The sequence below is a fragment of the Hippocampus zosterae genome, chromosome 6 (assembly GCF_025434085.1).
Source record: "Hippocampus zosterae strain Florida chromosome 6, ASM2543408v3, whole genome shotgun sequence".
In the NCBI taxonomy this organism is placed as follows: Eukaryota; Metazoa; Chordata; class Actinopteri; order Syngnathiformes; family Syngnathidae; genus Hippocampus; species Hippocampus zosterae.
The window spans coordinates 8,317,766-8,334,655 of record NC_067456.1 but is presented as its reverse complement, the minus strand read 5'-3'; the positions used below and the strand labels follow the sequence as shown (position 1 = coordinate 8,334,655).

General features: G+C 42.0%; 3 protein-coding genes across 7 annotated transcripts in view; 1 reads left to right on the top strand and 2 right to left on the bottom strand.

Moving 5' to 3' along the window:
* Nucleotides 1-2,791, bottom strand: part of msh3 (mutS homolog 3 (E. coli)) — a 29,748-nt gene extending 26,957 nt beyond the window's left edge. Inside the window, exons 1-6 of one of the 2 annotated variants that reach the window (XM_052068820.1) lie at nucleotides 2,520-2,791; nucleotides 1,594-1,702; nucleotides 1,186-1,400; nucleotides 883-1,113; nucleotides 696-812; nucleotides 228-345 (exon numbers count right to left, since the gene is read on the bottom strand). In XM_052068820.1, the coding sequence (XP_051924780.1) occupies nucleotides 228-345; nucleotides 696-812; nucleotides 883-1,113; nucleotides 1,186-1,400; nucleotides 1,594-1,702; nucleotides 2,520-2,636 (907 nt within the window). In that variant the 5' untranslated portion in view covers nucleotides 2,637-2,791. The remainder of the gene's footprint in view (nucleotides 1-227; nucleotides 346-695; nucleotides 813-882; nucleotides 1,114-1,185; nucleotides 1,401-1,593; nucleotides 1,703-2,519) is intronic. The other variant, XM_052068821.1, reaches the window with a different exon arrangement.
* A 535-nt stretch (nucleotides 2,792-3,326) lies between these two features.
* On the top strand, nucleotides 3,327-15,701 carry LOC127602599 (izumo sperm-egg fusion protein 1). 3 transcript variants are annotated; one of them, XM_052068826.1, is made up of 11 exons: nucleotides 3,525-3,604; nucleotides 12,029-12,149; nucleotides 12,465-12,677; nucleotides 12,828-12,902; nucleotides 13,242-13,325; nucleotides 13,417-13,437; nucleotides 13,522-13,611; nucleotides 13,819-13,928; nucleotides 14,704-14,854; nucleotides 15,056-15,224; nucleotides 15,388-15,701. In XM_052068826.1, the coding sequence occupies exons 3-11, from the start codon at nucleotides 12,470-12,472 to the stop codon at nucleotides 15,488-15,490; spliced, it is 1,011 nt and encodes a 336-aa protein (XP_051924786.1). In that variant the 5' UTR covers nucleotides 3,525-3,604; nucleotides 12,029-12,149; nucleotides 12,465-12,469; the 3' UTR covers nucleotides 15,491-15,701. The 3 variants fall into 3 exon arrangements, with proteins under 3 accessions (XP_051924785.1, XP_051924786.1, XP_051924784.1); XM_052068825.1 differs by lacking the exon at nucleotides 12,029-12,149 and having other exon boundaries at nucleotides 3,327-3,604; XM_052068824.1 differs by lacking the exon at nucleotides 3,525-3,604 and having other exon boundaries at nucleotides 11,592-12,149.
* Nucleotides 5,179-12,074, bottom strand: LOC127602597 (myogenesis-regulating glycosidase-like). 2 transcript variants are annotated; one of them, XM_052068822.1, is made up of 8 exons: nucleotides 12,002-12,074; nucleotides 11,116-11,157; nucleotides 11,005-11,020; nucleotides 10,687-10,972; nucleotides 9,356-9,887; nucleotides 8,013-8,817; nucleotides 7,525-7,643; nucleotides 5,179-7,000 (listed from the first exon to the last, which is right to left on the bottom strand). In XM_052068822.1, exons 4-8 carry the CDS (start codon nucleotides 10,962-10,964, stop codon nucleotides 6,653-6,655), a joined length of 2,082 nt encoding a protein of 693 aa, XP_051924782.1. In that variant the 5' UTR covers nucleotides 10,965-10,972; nucleotides 11,005-11,020; nucleotides 11,116-11,157; nucleotides 12,002-12,074; the 3' UTR covers nucleotides 5,179-6,652. The 2 variants fall into 2 exon arrangements, with proteins under 2 accessions (XP_051924782.1, XP_051924783.1); XM_052068823.1 differs by lacking the exons at nucleotides 10,687-10,972; nucleotides 11,005-11,020; nucleotides 11,116-11,157; nucleotides 12,002-12,074 and adding an exon at nucleotides 9,974-10,197.
* Nucleotides 15,702-16,890: the final 1,189 nt, after the last annotated feature.

Here is a 16,890-nt window from a genome sequence, read left to right as displayed (position 1 = left end):
CGGGGGGAAAAAAAGGTGTGTATATAACCTATTATTCCAGTCCAAGTTTCAAAAGCCCCTTGTATAAGCACTCTAGTCATGCTTAATTAGACCTATGCATGCTTTGACAGTGATGAGGACGCTGCAGCTAAAAACAAACAAAATAAATCCAATAACGTTGGATTAAAATAAAGCTAACAGACTCATTGATCACGTGCTACCAAACAGTTAGCGTTTCAAAAGGATACCCTCTCCCACCAGCGTGGACTTGGTGTACAGAGCACTGAGTTGCCGGGTAAAGAGAGTGTTCTTATTGGCCCCTGACGCTTTGATGGCAGAAGTCTCGGTCTGCTTGACAACACCCACCTGTGCAGTAAAAGACAATGTTGCAGTGTTAATACAATGGCTTTGGGGCTTTAAACTAACCCTATGGCACAAATGGGGGCTTGTGTAGTGTAATTTTACTGTCACTTGTCAGCATATTTCGGTGCTGTCAAATTAAAAGCATACTGTACATCAAGAAAAACAATGAAATTACTTTTAGGCTTTAGATTCTTTTTTTATGTAAAAAAAATATTTTGAATTACTACACAAAGAAATCCAAATCACAATCATGTCATTACATCAGTCTATACTTCACAGCAGCAGGGAAAGCAGTGGAGCGCCAATATTTTTCTGTACTGCTAAATAAAATTCTTTGCAGTCCAAATTCATACTTTGTGGCCATGGGACACCAGCCGCCTGACGTGGACGAACAATCGGTGTGTGGGGATGCTGCACGTCATAAAGTTGTGGTCCAGGTGACAGAAGATATTCAGCTCCTTTGCGGCAATCTAACAACACATGCACGTTAAAAATAATTGACGAGCTCGGTTTTAAATATATCTAATAATGACTTCTTACCTCAGCATCGTCTCCGAAAAACCTATACTTGTATCCACACTCCACAGCTAACAAGACATCCTTGTGCTGCTGCTTGAGCTGGATTACCTGCTGCTCCAGAGGAGTGTACGCACTCTTTGAGCGTCGACAGAGGGCGCTATTGGTTGATGGAAGACTGACCTCCGTGGCCGTTCCTTCAGCATGTTGTCCTCCTATGCTTGCTGGCTTGGCAAACTGAGAGAAGTTCAACGTCTACAAGTAGAAGATGCAGTGATTATGTTTATCAGACAGAACCTAATTTTATATTTTTTTAAAAAAGGATACCTGCTTTGAACTCTGCTCATCTTCTGATTTCTCTGCGAGTTGGTCATTGATGCATTGACTTTCGACACCATGACTCCCACTGCTTCCCTCCTTCGCACAAGTCACAATATCACAGCTCTTGCCACTGGGCTCAGTCGGACAAGTGAACCCTTTTAGCCTCTCCAAGGTTGAAGGGCACAAACCCCCTGGGCCTGTGCGGAATGGTGACTTTTGTTCTGAATTGGGAATAAGAATACAGTTTGTTGGAATTAGTGTTGTCATGATAACAATATTCTGACTCGGATAATACACATACTGTATACTGACTATACTGGGTACGCTACCAAGGGTGACAGAAATCAGGAATTGGGCAAATACATTTTCAGGGCACTGTACAAGTCCCAATTGAGATGTCTCCATGAGAGTCACCTGCAGAGCTCTGAGTGGATGCAGTCTCAAGGTCTCGGTCATCCACCAGCAGAGAGAGCCTGGCTTGTTTGGAAGGTAGCTCAGAGTCATGGTGGTGGGAGATACGCTTCTGTGGGGTGGACAAAACAAAAACATGGGTGACATACGACAATAGAGATTGGTTATTGGGGCCAGGAAGGCCTTCTCTGCTGGCCTAAAAACAATCAGACGCACTGACCAACATTTACAATGTAAATTCCAATATGGTGGTGCAATGGAAAACTTAACAGATTCCATGGGCTAACTTAGTGATGTCAGTAAATGTTAACCAAGCTTAAAAAGAGGGAAGGATCTTTTTTTAATGAAATGTTTACTAACTGCTTCTTGTGAATTGAGTTGAGCAGCGTTCACTGTATGTTCACTGAAATTGATCTGAATTATTCCCAACGTTCTATTCTCTTCATCTTGTAGTTTTTCCCATTCCCTTCCCGGGCCAATAGTTCTACCTGATGCACCTTATATTATCGAAGCAATTAGACAGTTTTTTTTTTGTTTGTTTGTTTTTTTAGTCAGAAGGATTTCGAATTCATTTCACAGGGCCAGATAGCTGTCACACAATTAGTAACGTCAGCATTTCTCCGTCTGCGGATTGTTGGTCAAAGCAAGCCAAGCTTGACCAGCAGAACACATCTGTTGCTATCTGCACACAAATGCATGTAATAGCCAGCATTGTTGGTGGTATGACGCATTTTTTCATCTTTTTGGTCATGGGACTAAAGAAATACTGATTCTGAACTGCTTAAGACATACGTGGCGTGATCGTTTGTGGTATTAAGAGGTGGATTAAGTAAATCCTCAATGTAGGACCACCTACCAAATGCACGGCCCGCCACAGTGAGACGGGCAAGAGATAAAATCACTCATGTGGCACATCATGGTGGGCTCACCTTGCCTTTCGGGGGAATAAAATTCCTTTTTGGTTTTGGCGTCCCACTGCTCGCCCCTCCGAAGTACCTGCTGATGGACGTCTGAGAGACACGCGACTTTTTCAGAGATTTCGGCATCCTAACTACCGACTGTTACCTTATCGCACGCCATAAACTTTGATTGTGTTGACAGGCACAGGTTTCATTATCAAAAAATTGCGGGAAGGTTCCGGCAATTTTTCAAAACACAGCGTCGCGCGTGATGTGCTCACAGTCGCGTTGATGACGCAAGCATCAAGCGCACCATATTTTAGTTTCCTGTTAAGGGTTTTCAGATTAAACACGATGTCTGATAATATACTATTTATCCCCTTGTATATGCGCAAATAACTTTGACAGAATTTATTTGATTGAGAAGATGTTTTAAATATGTCTGTCAATATGATCGGGAAAAGCTTCGAGTAAATATACTGTGTACATCGCAACTGTCGCCTTTGGCAGCAGTTTTAGTGTTTTTTTTTTTTCTTGACACAAGGAAAAAAATTAAACATGTTCAAAATTCCTTTACGACAAGAAAAGTACAAACATGAACAAAGCCTGACAAGAACTTCGCAAATACTCTCCATAGTTCAAGATTGTACATTGTTCTGATTGTTCTAATGGAAACTGATAGAATGCCAGGATGCTAACAATTGATCTGCTGATATAAGATAATGGGTACGGAAAGCTTGGGGGGCAAAGATTTTATGTATTTATTTGATGTCTTACTAAGTGCTAACAATTGAAAAGCCTGATGATGCGGAATAATATTGAGGATTAGTCAAATTGTCTCTTTCGGGAGACATGCGTATGTTGCAGCATTGATTTTGTGTTCTGTTCATTTGAAGAGAAAGTGACATGGACAATGCGTGTCATCGTGAACGCACATCATAAAGGACTTAACCTGACACATGAACGCTTTGATACTTTCATCACCTGATCACCTGTAGTGGAACGACTGAACTCTTGACTCTCCCCTCATCTTGCTTGTCTTTCAATAAACAGCAGCACAATGAAGATGAAGCTTTGGTTGGGACCTCTGGTCCAAGACATGATTTTCTTCAAGGGTAAGAACTCTTTTTATTTCCTAACTTGATAAACCTTGTATGTAAAATAAAAGGAGCAATGACTTTGTAAGAATCTGTTCAGGTTTTCTGTCACTTTATATATTGTGAACTGACTTTGCCAGAAAGCAGTGAACCGTAAATCAATGGGAAATTTGTGACTGAAAACTTCACTCTTAGAAAAATGCCCATTTCTTTATTAGGTGAGACATCTTGATGAAATCTGAGGTGTCAGGTTCAAGCTCCATCAATTCTCTATTGAATAAAGACAACAAAAAATAATTGAATACATGAAATATGGCTGGAAATTAAAGGGAAAGTCAAGTAAAACATTTTCTTCACAATATTTTCCATGCACCACCACTAGTATAAACAGCATTCCGATCAATATTGCATTTGTGGAATATGAATTAAGCAGCAAAAATCCACCAGTGTTTTTCCATCTAGGGGGCAGGCATTTTGCCATTTGCTGTCGATTGAAAATGACATCACAAACTGAAGCATGTGAGGCAAAATGAACAGTACCAGTCTTCAGTGCGAGAAACTCATCTAGAAAATATTTCTGTCATTCTAGTTTCTTTTTTGATGCAGATCAGCGTTACCTGCTTAATTGCTCTTCCGTGTGAAGTTCACCGCATCTTAAATAGCACTTAAAAGTAATTGGGCCAACCTTGGGTGAAAGGAACCAAATCTGCTTAACCTCCACACCTGCCCAGTGAGTGGGTTCGGAAAACAACCCAGCACTTTAGCACTTTTTTTTTGCATGTATTAATATTTCTTGTCTTGGCACCATAGTAAACACACAAGAGCAAATAACAAAAGATTCATTTTGGTTAACGGACACATATGGCAAACGTGAACGTAGCAGTTTTCAAGAAAAGGCATTGTGGGTGTGTGCCTTGCCGTCATGACTGCAGGTTCAGACAAATATGAAGATGTTCAGCACTAATGGCGCACACGCCAACATGTTTGAAAGTGACAATCACATTGTTTTTAAAACTAACAAAATGTGCCAATCTACAATCAGGAGAGATTATTTGCAGAAAGTGAGGAATGGCACCACTGGTGAAGGAATGTTGATGCAGGAACGTTAGTGTAGTGGTTCTCAATCAAGGCTCCTCAAACTTACTTTTGAAAAAACAACTACACTGTTGTATGATTTGGAAAAAGTGCATATCTCTGGGAACAATAAACAAACATAAACCAAACCCAGCAAAAACAATTGATAAAAGGAATATTTGAATGAATATTTTTTACAATACAATACAATACATGCTGATTTATATAGCGCTTTCACAACAGTGGCAGCTGTAACAAAGCGCTTAACAAAACAGTTAACATAAAGTAAAATAATAAACACAACACATAACACGGTCAGTCGTGCAGTCCTAACCACTTTTCCGTTTTTATCAGAATATAGTCCTATTATTAAGAGGGAAAAAAGGTGCCTAATGTTGGGAGAGTAAAGTTGTATTCGAGAACTTCACAAAGACTATAGTACAACATTCGCTAGGAAAAATACAACTTTATTCCCCCAACATTACAGCTTTTCAGTCTAACAGAATCTGTCTTCGCTCTTTTCAAGGTTGCAACTTTTTACTTGAAAATATGCAATTACAGAACTTGAAAAATATACAACTGTACTCAGAAATTCCTCCACCCTAAGAAACTAACAGGAATTTGTCATTGTAACATTACTTTTTTTTCCCTTGGAATTTATTCACTGTTCGGATTAACAAGAAATCCTTGAGGGGGGGAATAGTCTCCTCTCCGAGGGATGCCTCGACCCATCCATTTTGAGAACCCCTATTTAGTGCATTTGCTGTACATTCATAAAAGTATCCACAAACGAGATGACATGTAGAGCGGAATACGAAAAGAAAATCACATGAAACATTTATGCAAAACAACAGTTAACCTTTCATTTCTCAACTCAACTCAACTGTATTTATAGAGCACTTTCAAACAGCCATTGCTGTATACAAAGTGCTGTACATGGAGCAATTAACATCATTCAATCAATGACTTAAGTCAAAGGGTGAACTTAGTACTTGTTCAGTGGCCAACACTGATGATAAAGACACACGTTGGTTAGCTTACAGTGCGGTACGTTAGCATTTAAGGAGACGAAGCCTCCGCCGACCGGGTGGATGACTGCAGCAATGACACGATCAGAGTTTGTTTACGACTGTCTGGAAGGCACATGAGAAAAGGATGGAGCAATACAATTGAATTTCATTCAGTCTTTGGCTGAGACCTGCATGCAGCAGTCCAAATGGAGCGCAGATCAGTGCGAGGCATGTACAGCAGCCATTAAATTCCAGTGCCTGTTGACTTGCATGTTAAATCAGTGTTTCGTACCTATAGTTAAATGTTATAGGCGGCAGATAAGCCACTTTAAATGAAAAACTTTTCCGTTGTTCGTGGAAGTTTTGTTCAACTGGAACTAGTTCACTGCAGTCAACATATTTTTGTTTGTGTCTGTTTTTGTTTTGTTTTTTTCATTAGAAGTGAACCCTAAATCCAGAATAAGATTAAATTGAATAGGGGGTGTTCAAAAATTCCTACTGAGCCAAACGGGATTTTGGGTGCGAATACAGGCTGTAATATTCTTACTGTTTTTGTAGAATAAATTTCCCTCAGACTTGTATGCCGAAAAATACAGTATATTACATTTATTAACCCTTTCAGGGACAGCGGTTACTACAGGGGCAAGCTTATCATGTTATCGGTTTACAGGGTGCATGAAACGGTTAATAATTTTATTTCAAGAGTAAAATTGAATGATCTGTTTAACTAAGGAAGTAGCCGACTTTAGCAGGGGTGGCCAGCATCATTCATGAGGAGATGAAGACAAATAAATATTTTGTCAAAATGACTTAGGCCATCACTTTAAGGAGGTGACAAAATAGTGAAACTATTATTCTCCACAGTCGTATTGCTGGCAGCGCAGTCATGTCAAAACTGCTGCTTTTATTTGGCACGTGTTCATGGACACATTTACCTGGAAACAAACAGCATGGGAAGGCCCGTCCGAATGCTTGCATAAGTTCAGTGCACCCATGTAAAGTAGGCAATCTCATCCAGATCAACAGGGTAGTCGGTGAGGTACTTGGGCCCCTTAACAAAATGTTCTCCCTTGTAGCTTCTCCACCTTCCCGCAGGCAAGTAGATGTCCCGTTCCTGCTTGCCTGGTTCCAACACGGGAGCCACCATCAGGTCATCCCCAATCAGAAACTGGGAGTCGACCTTATAAGCCGCCTCATCGTCGTTGGCGATCCACCAGAGGGGCCTGATGATGGGATCTCCTGTGCTCAGCACCTCGTGGGCCAGCTCTAGAACCCTGGGGGCTACCAGGGTCTCGTGGAGTTTTGTGAACTTTCGCGCTATGTCCACCACCTGGACAAAGATGCGAGTTATCATCATTTTCTTGCAAAGCAGGGTATAATCAATCAATTACAGCCCCGGGATCATAACCTGTGCTTAAAATATAAAAATATGAAAACAAATATGGATCAAAGGAAACACAATGATAGGATCATACATATACAGTATTGATACAACCAGCCAGGACTGATAGTTCAAGTTCCGGCTGTGAACATGTAATAAAAAATAAAAAAAAGATCAATTTGCATCTAGTTGTTGGAGAAATGCTAGCCTGCTTCCTAACTGCTTCTGAGGTGACCTTGAGCAAGGCAAGAAGTGTGACACGTAGTAGTTACTTTCACACTAACGTGTTGTACTTTTGTGATACCTTAAAAACATCCAAGTGAACGAGTTAAACCACAATGAAAATCAAACTGAAAAATTTGGACAAAACCATACCGAATAACAATTTCAGTTGACCCACTCTAATTCATATCAAGTAGAGACTGTACAACAAACACATGTGAGGTAAAACTATTAGGTGTTATTATACTCACTTCATCGTCATAGAACCATGGTGGTATCGAAAACTGCATAGCAGGCATAAATGCAGACAGCTCCAACCATCTGATGTACAGCTCTCTGTCAGGCAGGTCATACCCGTCTTTTTTCGATCCTAAAGTACAACATAAATATTAGCGATACATCATTTTATATTAAAATTTCAGTGTATCATTTATGCGAGTGAAAAAAACGATTCACAACAAACATCCCGATGAGTCAGCATTTGCCTGTCTGCAATTTTTTTAAATGTATATTCACTGAAAAACTAGGATGTCCTCTTTTAGTGCCGAAGCCTTAGATCTTGAAGCAACACTTTAGCGCCACTTGGAGGAATCTTGATGTTATGTTTAATTCCTTGATGGCATTTCTTCATCTGCATTTGAGATGTTTTGTTTTGTTTTAAAATTATTTGCAGACGCTATTCATGGGGGGGCTTGCTTGCTGCAATGTTAATTTCCGCAAAGCCGTAGAGATCTTGTACCTGTCATGTGGTCAGGGTACGCATTCCCGCCGATCATATCGGGCAGTACAAACTGGTACCCCAGGATGCTGATCGTCAGAACAGTGGGAATGATGGACTTCAGGCCGAGCTCGTAACCCCACACCGAGTCCCTGTCAATGATCCTGTAGAAACAGGAGATGTTCTGACTCTGGTAGCCCACCCTCAGCTCGGCCCGCTCACTAAACGGTATGGCCATCTCTGTGTAGCGGCGGGTGAAGGTGGAGGGGTCGGTCAGCGGGATTAGGGTGCTAAACTGTTGAGGGAGATAGCTTGTCTCTCCTGCATCAAACTTAAAGGAGGTCACGCCATAGTGTGCTTTGAGCTTGGTCAGTTGGCCCAAATACCAGTTGCGGGCATCTGGGTTGGTAAAGTCCAAGATTCCGCCGATGCCGTTCCACCAGCGAACGAGAGCTGGCAGCTCACCGCCGGGCTCACGCACAAACAGTCCATCGTGAATGGCAACGCCAAAGTTGATGGAGTCATAGTTGATGAAAGGATGAGTCCAGAGCGTCACTTGAAAGCCGTCCTGTCGGAGCGTGTCGAACATGCCGCTGGCATTGGGGAACTTCTGGGGGTCGAAATCAAACTCGCCGTAGTCGGCGGTGTAGCGGTCGTCGAGCTCCAGGTGAGAGCAGGTGAAGCCATGTTTGGTGATGTCGGAGGCATACTGCAGTAACTTCTCTTGGGTGATAGACGTCTTGTACAGAGCCCAAGTGGACCACACCGGGTGCTTGAACACCTCAACAGAAGGAACCTTGACCGGCTTTGGGAAATAGCGGCGCACCTGACGGAGCAAAAACAATAATGTACTTTTTCTGCACAACCTCTTTTGGACAAATTGGTTTTCAGCAGTCGCAACATTCGGTAGCCATTATCACATCCCAATTACAGAAACCATTCCTGTTGACAATTGCAGTCGATGGTGTCACTCAAGACTGCCAGACTGTATGTTGCCAGGGTGGCACGGTGGTTGACTGGTTAGCACGTCACAATGCAGAGGTCATGGGTTTGACTCTGGGCTACGGCCTTCCTTTGAGGAGCATGTTCTCCCTATGCCCCAGTTTGTTTTCTCTGGGTACTTTGGTTTCCTCCCACATTCCAAAAACATGCATAGGAGTTTAATTGAACACTCTAAAGTGTCGCTAGTTGTGATTGTGAGTGCGAATGGTTGTTCATCTATGTGTGCCGTATGATTGGCTGGCAACGTTCGGGTGTACCCCGCCTACTGCCCAAAGACGGCTGGTTAGCACGTCCAGCACCTGCGACCCTCATGAGGATAAGTGGATCAGATTAATGGATGCATGGATGGTGTCAATACTCACCATGTATTTATGAATTGAGGTGACATCTGAACCCACACACACTCGGTAGCTGAGTTCTGGTGAGGCCCGCTGTCCATCCAGTGGTTTGAATGGAGAATCTTGGTATCGGGCCTGGAAGTGAAGCGTCATGTCCTTCTCAGACCAGCCCAAATGAAACGGTACAGAATCATTGATTTTAATGGCCACAGCCTTAGACGAGAGCCAGTAGCGTTCTAGAATCCCCCCAAAGGCATTCCGGTTTGAGTAGATGTCGCTCGTGATGAAAGGCTGCGGTTCCTGCTCGCCCTCGATGCTGATCGGCCAGTGCTGGGTGGCCGATTCTGCCCCTCCGTACCAGTGAGAGCCATTACAAGCCATGGCGTGTTCCACAGTGCGCTTATCTTGCAGAGGCTCCCAGCGCACGCGGTAACACATCACTGTGTCCTTCAGCCGAACCGTGTGGATAAAAAAGTTGATCTTGCCGGCATCTGACTCAGTGCAGCTTAGCATATTTTCCTCATTGGAGCATGAGTCTAAATCCAGTGTGGAGGACCTGCAGATCATTCAAGAGAACTGGTTCAGCACTAAATAGGTCATGGAACAAAACGTCAATTAAACAATAGCCCATATCTGGCTCACAGTTTCAAGGTTTGAGCTTAGACTCTCCCTCCTGCGTGGAAACTCACATGTTCTCCCTGCTTGTGAGGGTTTTCTACATTCTCAACTTCTAAATTGTCCACAGGCGTAAATATGAGTGTAGTGATGAGCGGGAAGATTTGGATTTAGGCCATGACTACAGTTGCCATGTTCTCCCAGAGGTGCTATTAATCATTCGTTCAATGTAGTTTCCATTATCATTATTACTGTGTGTCCTATTTCGGACACACAGTAGACTGTTATTCAATCAACAAATTTGCACGTGTGTGTGTGTGTGTGTGTTGGATTAACTCATGTTATGTATTGCGTGTGTAATGACTTTATATTTTCATTGAAAGAGAATCTGCAAAGGTTAGATGGAGGCAAATCGACTTTTTTTGTTTGTTGAAAGATGTTTCACATATAACCCAAAAGGCTTTCTTGGTTGATTTTTTTTTCCCGTGAAAGGGATGTCAGGACATTGTTGTGAAGAGACAATAGATGTTGCCTCAAATGTCGTTCTGTGTTATGAGGCAGCGTGTCGCTTTCAAACCAGCGATCCTCCTTATCCAGAATTTATGTCCTGACATTCCTCCTTGAAATAATGGTCTCATTCCACAGGGAGCGTGGCTCCAATACACTTTTTTATTTTAACTTTTGCAGACTAACCTAGATGACACAGTCTACTTTACAGACACACGGAAAGAGAAGCTCACCTGAAGGTCATGGTGAATATAATAGTGCCTGCTTGGTTCCGAATTACAAAACCATCCTTGTTGAGATCTAGCAGCTCCGTCTTCATGAGCTGGGCTTTGCGCAGAGATGCCGAGTAGTAGCACCAGGCCACCACGGCAGCCAGAACCAACACACAGCCCAAAACGCTTGCTATGACCAAGGGCCGGGCTTCCTGATTTCCTCGCTTTTTTAGCGGGGAGCCCCCGGTCTCATCGGACAGGTGCTGCTCCCCTGGGGCCACTGGAACGATCTGGTACATACTAAACTATGTACCAGATACTATACCATATATAACTAAATTATGTAAATGAGGAGCTGAAAAGAATGGTGGGTAATGATGATTTTCACAAGAGAGCTTCCTCCCAGTAGTAGTTGTGGAATCGGAGGAAGAACGATGAATGGATGTCTACCTTCCTGTCCTTGGTAATGTCTTCATGTCGGATGGTTCCAACCTTGAAGGAAAGCACCCATGTCAATACAGTAGAAGCAATGCAAGAGTCATTTGGCAAAATAATAGTAGAAACCCTTGATGGTGGAATGGTACATTTGAGTGATAAGCCTGAACAAATTCACACTACTTATTGAATCCTCAGAGAATTTGAACGCTTTAACCTCCGGTGGGTGCGTGTGAAATGAATTTATTATTCAGAGAGAGGAAATATGAGGAGATTGATGAAGTTCAAAGGTACTGATGTATCGATTTAGTGGGTAGCTTCATCTTAAGTACACTCTGTATATTTTGAGCTTTTGTTTTTCATTTGATTCCTTTACTTCATGGACTATGTTTTATCTACATGTGCTTAACTGTAATTACAATTAAAACTGCGTTGGAGACAGGTCACGGCGATGTCATATTTACGTACAGATTACGGTTACGTCACTGACTTTGGATCGGAAACTTCGTCGTAAACCGAGAACCCCGGCACAGGCTCTTTTAGCTAAATAGGAAGAGAATGCTGGGAACACTGAACGTAATACTGTACTTGACTGATTTATGTCGTCGTGGTTCTATATCACTTCTGGCTTTTTAGGCGGAAACCACGCGGTTTCATGAACAATTGGTCAACCCGTCTTCCCTGCCCTTTTTTGTTGTTGTATTTAATTTTTTTTACAAGAGGCCCAGATGTAACATAAAATCTATAGTTCGCAAGAGTACGACGCCCCAGCTGTCAACTGTTATACATTTCTTTTCAAGCCAGTCAAATAGCAGTCCAAAGCGGGCGGTGCCGTCTACGAAGGTGTAACTCATAACATGTCATGTAATTATGGTTAAAAGAGAAAACAGAAAAAGCTTACTTGTCCCCAATGTCGTTTTACTTCCAGCACAGACCCGCGAAGCGTTGCGCAGGTGCAGCACTGCAGCTCCGTGTGCCCGCCCAACAACCACCAAACTCCGACGCTGATTTGTCCAGGCGCACGTCAATCGAATATGAGTGGATTCGGGGTATTGTAGTTCCGCAGTTAAGATTTGCAACCTGCCGTGTTAAACAACAAATACAGTATTTCCATCCTCCCAACAGCTCACAAAATATCAAAATAGCTGAAATGGTGAAAAAAAGTTTAACATATACCCCCCAATTAAGTCCAACATAACTCTGTTAAGAATAGCCTCTTTTACACAGACCATGAAGAATTGTAGGCCTATGACGGATGCCCTGGCATTTCTCATGTATGCATCCTGCGATCAATCTAATCTGTCACACAGAAAAAATTGATAAATGCCGCCTGACAACAACATTTGTTTGTCCCCACCAAACAGGGAGAATGCTGCAGTGGTGGACAGTAATACTGATGCTGTGCTGCAACACTGTGAATGAGGCCTGTCTGCAGTGTGACAAAGAGATCTTTAACAAACACGAAGACTTTTCCTTATCTGCCTCCACTGCACAAAAGCAAATCGCACGGAAAAATATTTTGGATAATGTCTATAACAAATACAAGGAAGCAAGCCGGGACCTGAAGGGCATCATAGGTAAGAACTACATTTGCCCCAACATAACATCTAAAGTAATGATTTATTTTGAGAAGTTTCCAAATAATTATTTCATTTCCGTTGTCTGGTTCTGTCAAACATGAGCTTCTGTATTTCATGGTGGTTAATGGCCTGTGTCTCACCGCTTAGATCCGACCACCCTGTACAGAGTCAAAACTGAGTACCTGAGTGAATTTAATCGGTTCTTGGATGCAGAGAGCAGTGGTGAGAACTCACAAGTTCTAATTGTTGCTGTGTATTAGGGAAGGCAGTGGAACTTTGTGTTGTAGGACAAGCGCTATAGAAAATGGATGGACGGACGGTTTACTCAATAACGGTGGTTAACTTTTTTTTCTCCCAACAGATGTTAATAATGTTAAAATTTAACCTGAAAGTTCTCCTGAGCAGTTAATAATCGTTACATTATTTCCTATCGGAAAATTGCTTTAGAAATTGATAGAGTTCAGCCAACACCCTGAACTGCGTTTATAACAGTTCCACTGCACATATGGACATGAGCATAGTGAGCATGCTTCGACACTAACCGTTTTTTTTCTTCCCCAGGACCTTCTCAGAGAGACTTCATTCATATCATTGAACAAGGGAAGAAGATTTTAGTAAAACACTTGAAACATTTCATAGCTAATGGTAAATACCTTTAATATGAGAGTGTGCACGACATAATTTAACCATCTAAATGGTGAATCAGATGTGTGCTTTTTGTTTATCTTTCCCTCAGAATTGTGCCCCAACAAGTGTGGTGAGTTTGATCTTCTCCTTGCAGACACAAAAAAATCATGTTTGAAGGCCTGGACATAATGTGTACATACTGTTTGGCACTCAGGGCTCTTGCAGAGACGGGTAATGGATTGCATATCATGCAAGTACAAGATCTACAGCTGTCCATCTCCGTCCGGCAAACAGGATTGTGGTGGTATGTACTCGTGTATAAAGAGTATGTCCTGTTCTCAACATAGGACACGTGGTGACTCTAATTGTACCACGGGGATAAATAAAGTTTTCTGAATCCAAATCTGATGAGAGTGCATATAAGTTCCACGTTGCCTGTCCATGTGAGTGAAAAAGATTAGTCCAATCGCATCCCTCTTTGTCATCCTCGTCTCCCTCACCCTTTCTGCAGAATACCAGATTGAGGCAAAAGAGGGAGGACATGCATTACTGGACTGTTTCCAACCATGGCATTCACTTGTTTTCGGGAGCCTATCATACACCTGGACCTCTGACACAAAGGTCTGCCTTTACATCCTCACGAATGTCTTCAGTCATAACTATACAGTAGATACTGTATGTATGGGCCATCTCATCAAATTAGTGCCATTTGCTTGGTAACATGATTAAAATAAATGTAAACAAATGGGAATCGTTTATTTTTAAATTCCAAAACCTACAACTCACATATTGAACGACTGAAAATGTGAATCACATTAGGAAAAAAAGCATTTTTATTTTGAGACATTTTAACTTCTTCTGGGCACAACTGGCACGGTCCGCTGGATTGGCCCAAATACACTGGAATTTCCAATGCTGAAGAGTCAAAGTTGGTGAAAAAAAAAAGTTACAAAATAAAATTAAAGAAAGAAAAATGAAAAAGAAAGAAGACTAATTTCCATAGGATATTATGGAGCACGAGTGATTACAGCACATCTGCCTCACAGTTCTTGGCCTGTGGGTTCAACTCTTGCCTTGGGCCTTATGCGTGGCATTTGTCTGTTCTGCCCGAACTTGCTCGGATTTTTTCCTGGCATGACGCATTTCTGTTTGTTCTTTTTTTGTATTTCAAAACCTGTATGGAAAATAGAATAAATAATCCCTTATAAAAAAAATCAACCTGCAATTATAAAACTTTTATTAAACCTTTCGTCACCAAAGTCTGCGGTTTTGTGTAATTTTACAGTTACAGGATATTTCCCAATTAAAGGGGGAATATTGGGCACATTTCATCATGACATTCAACTTGCTGTATATTATTACCTATTTTTTGGGCATTATTTTTTTGTGTATTCAGGTCAATGGTCCGAACTCAGGATATAAGATAGTAATGGAGGAGTCTAGCATGGTGTTAAATCAGCTCCACTTGAGGGATCAGGGGACGTACCGGTGCTCAGTGACGGGCCAAGATGGGACTGAGTTCTACCGAGTTGCAGTGCGCTTGACTGGTAAATTGTAAAGTCACACTTCTCGACAGCTCCTCTTTTCAAATAGATAGTTACGGGAGATAGAAATATCATGAACTTCTGCATGGCAAAAGACCAAGCATTCTTCGATGTCACAAGTAAAAAAAAAAAAAAAAAAAAAACCAACCCTTGCATACCATTTGACCAATGTACTTTTAATGCTGTATTTATCATCCTTCACAGTCACCCGAGCGCCAACCGAAACATACCAATCTGGCATTCCACTGCCTGCGTTGACTCCTGAAGACGAAGAATCACTTCTTCAACACGACAGGGGCGCACTGGTTCCGCTCATGGCTGTAGTCACGGCTCTTAGTCTGGCAGGTTGCCTCATCTTCATTGTTGTCATTGGGTAAGTCGTGGAAAAAGATGACAAGCAAGAGCACTGCGGTTTGGTTCACACTTTTTGACGGCCTTTATAACACAGGTTTTATAACGCCCTCTATAATGGCCCCAAGATGCTATACAGTTGTGGTTTAAATATGAGTGTGTGATTGTATGTGTCCTCCCCATAGAAAGATGATGATTCAGCAAAGAAAAACATTGACAACACAGAGCAGGGTGGAGGAAGAAAATAACACATTCACCTCTGTGTGGGCCAGATGGCGTGCACAGTAAATGGTTCTTGTGGGATTGGAAATTTAAATGTACTTTGTTTTCTTGTCATGCTGTCATTGCTGGTCCACCCGATTGTATTTTGGTCTCATCCGACCAAAGCACCTTCTTCCACAGGTTTGTGGTGTCACCTTTGTGGCAAACGGGACTTCTCATTCCTGTCTTTCAACAGTGGCTTTCTTCTCGCCACTCTTCATAAAGTGCACTACTTATAGGAAGTGTAGTTGCTCTAAATTTCTACACAACTTTATCCCCGACCTACCTGTCTGATGTGTTCCTTTTGTCGTGATGCTGTTTTTTTTTGTTTTTTTTTTTTACTCATATTCCCTAACAAACATCCGATAACTTCATAGAGTAGCTAAATGTAAACTGAGTAAAATTGTGTTGGTCTATCACATAAAATTTGTTTGTGATTGTAAAGTCAGAAAATGTGAAAAAAGCTTTCCAGAAAATGAACCACCAGCCATATGGGAGGTGAGTGGGCGGTCTAGTCACATGGGCGTTTACGACACGAATTGGATGATCTCAGCATCTGGGTTGCAGTGTTTTTCAGAGATTAACTACTCCTGCCATACAAATAATCCGGGATAATCCCCATGTGGGAAGGAGGTATTCAGAATTTCTATTGTATCTAACATATTCTTGTCAAGAAAATTTGGGGGTTGATTTATGGTTTTAGGAGAAAAACATCTCTTGTATTGCCTACTTGTTGTTGACTGACAATGGCATCACAGTGCCTCAGGGTTCAGGTAACGATCGTCACGGCTCACATGTTTTCTGGGTTCGGTCGTGTGATCTTCACAAGAGGAGCCCTTAGGTACTGTGGTGTCATTTTCAGAACGATACTTTCAAGACAAGGCGCAATGGCATTATCATGTAATGGTACTCGGAATCAGCAAGTATTCAAATGTAAGTGGTAATACCAAAGATTTTCATCCATCCCTTATAGAGGATTACTTGTTCTCTGTATTGTGTTCCTTGGCATGATAGTCACTCACTTATGAAACATTTGAGCCAAATGGAAATGAAGTGAGCACTTGCGTAGGTAATTGCTATCATCCATTAACATGCTAAAATCATTGCTCACTTGCTGGGGGGTGGGTTCTGTGAAATGTTAGTCATTTGGTCTCAGTAAACCATTAACACTCACTGGGAGAACAAAGGCGGTGATGATATGTCTACGTGGGAGAAGGGGTTGTGGTGAGGTGGGGGTGGTAGTATGTGTAGTAGGCGGGGTCCATTTCATTTCCTGTTGGGACTGCTGGGATAGGTGTATGAAGATTTGGGGCGGTATGTCTACTCCAATGTTCCTGTTGCGGTTACAGCAAATGCATACTCAGCTCAACTGACAGCCATGACGGACTGTAAGTGTTTGCGTGGACAGACATTGCAGCCTCAGCAGC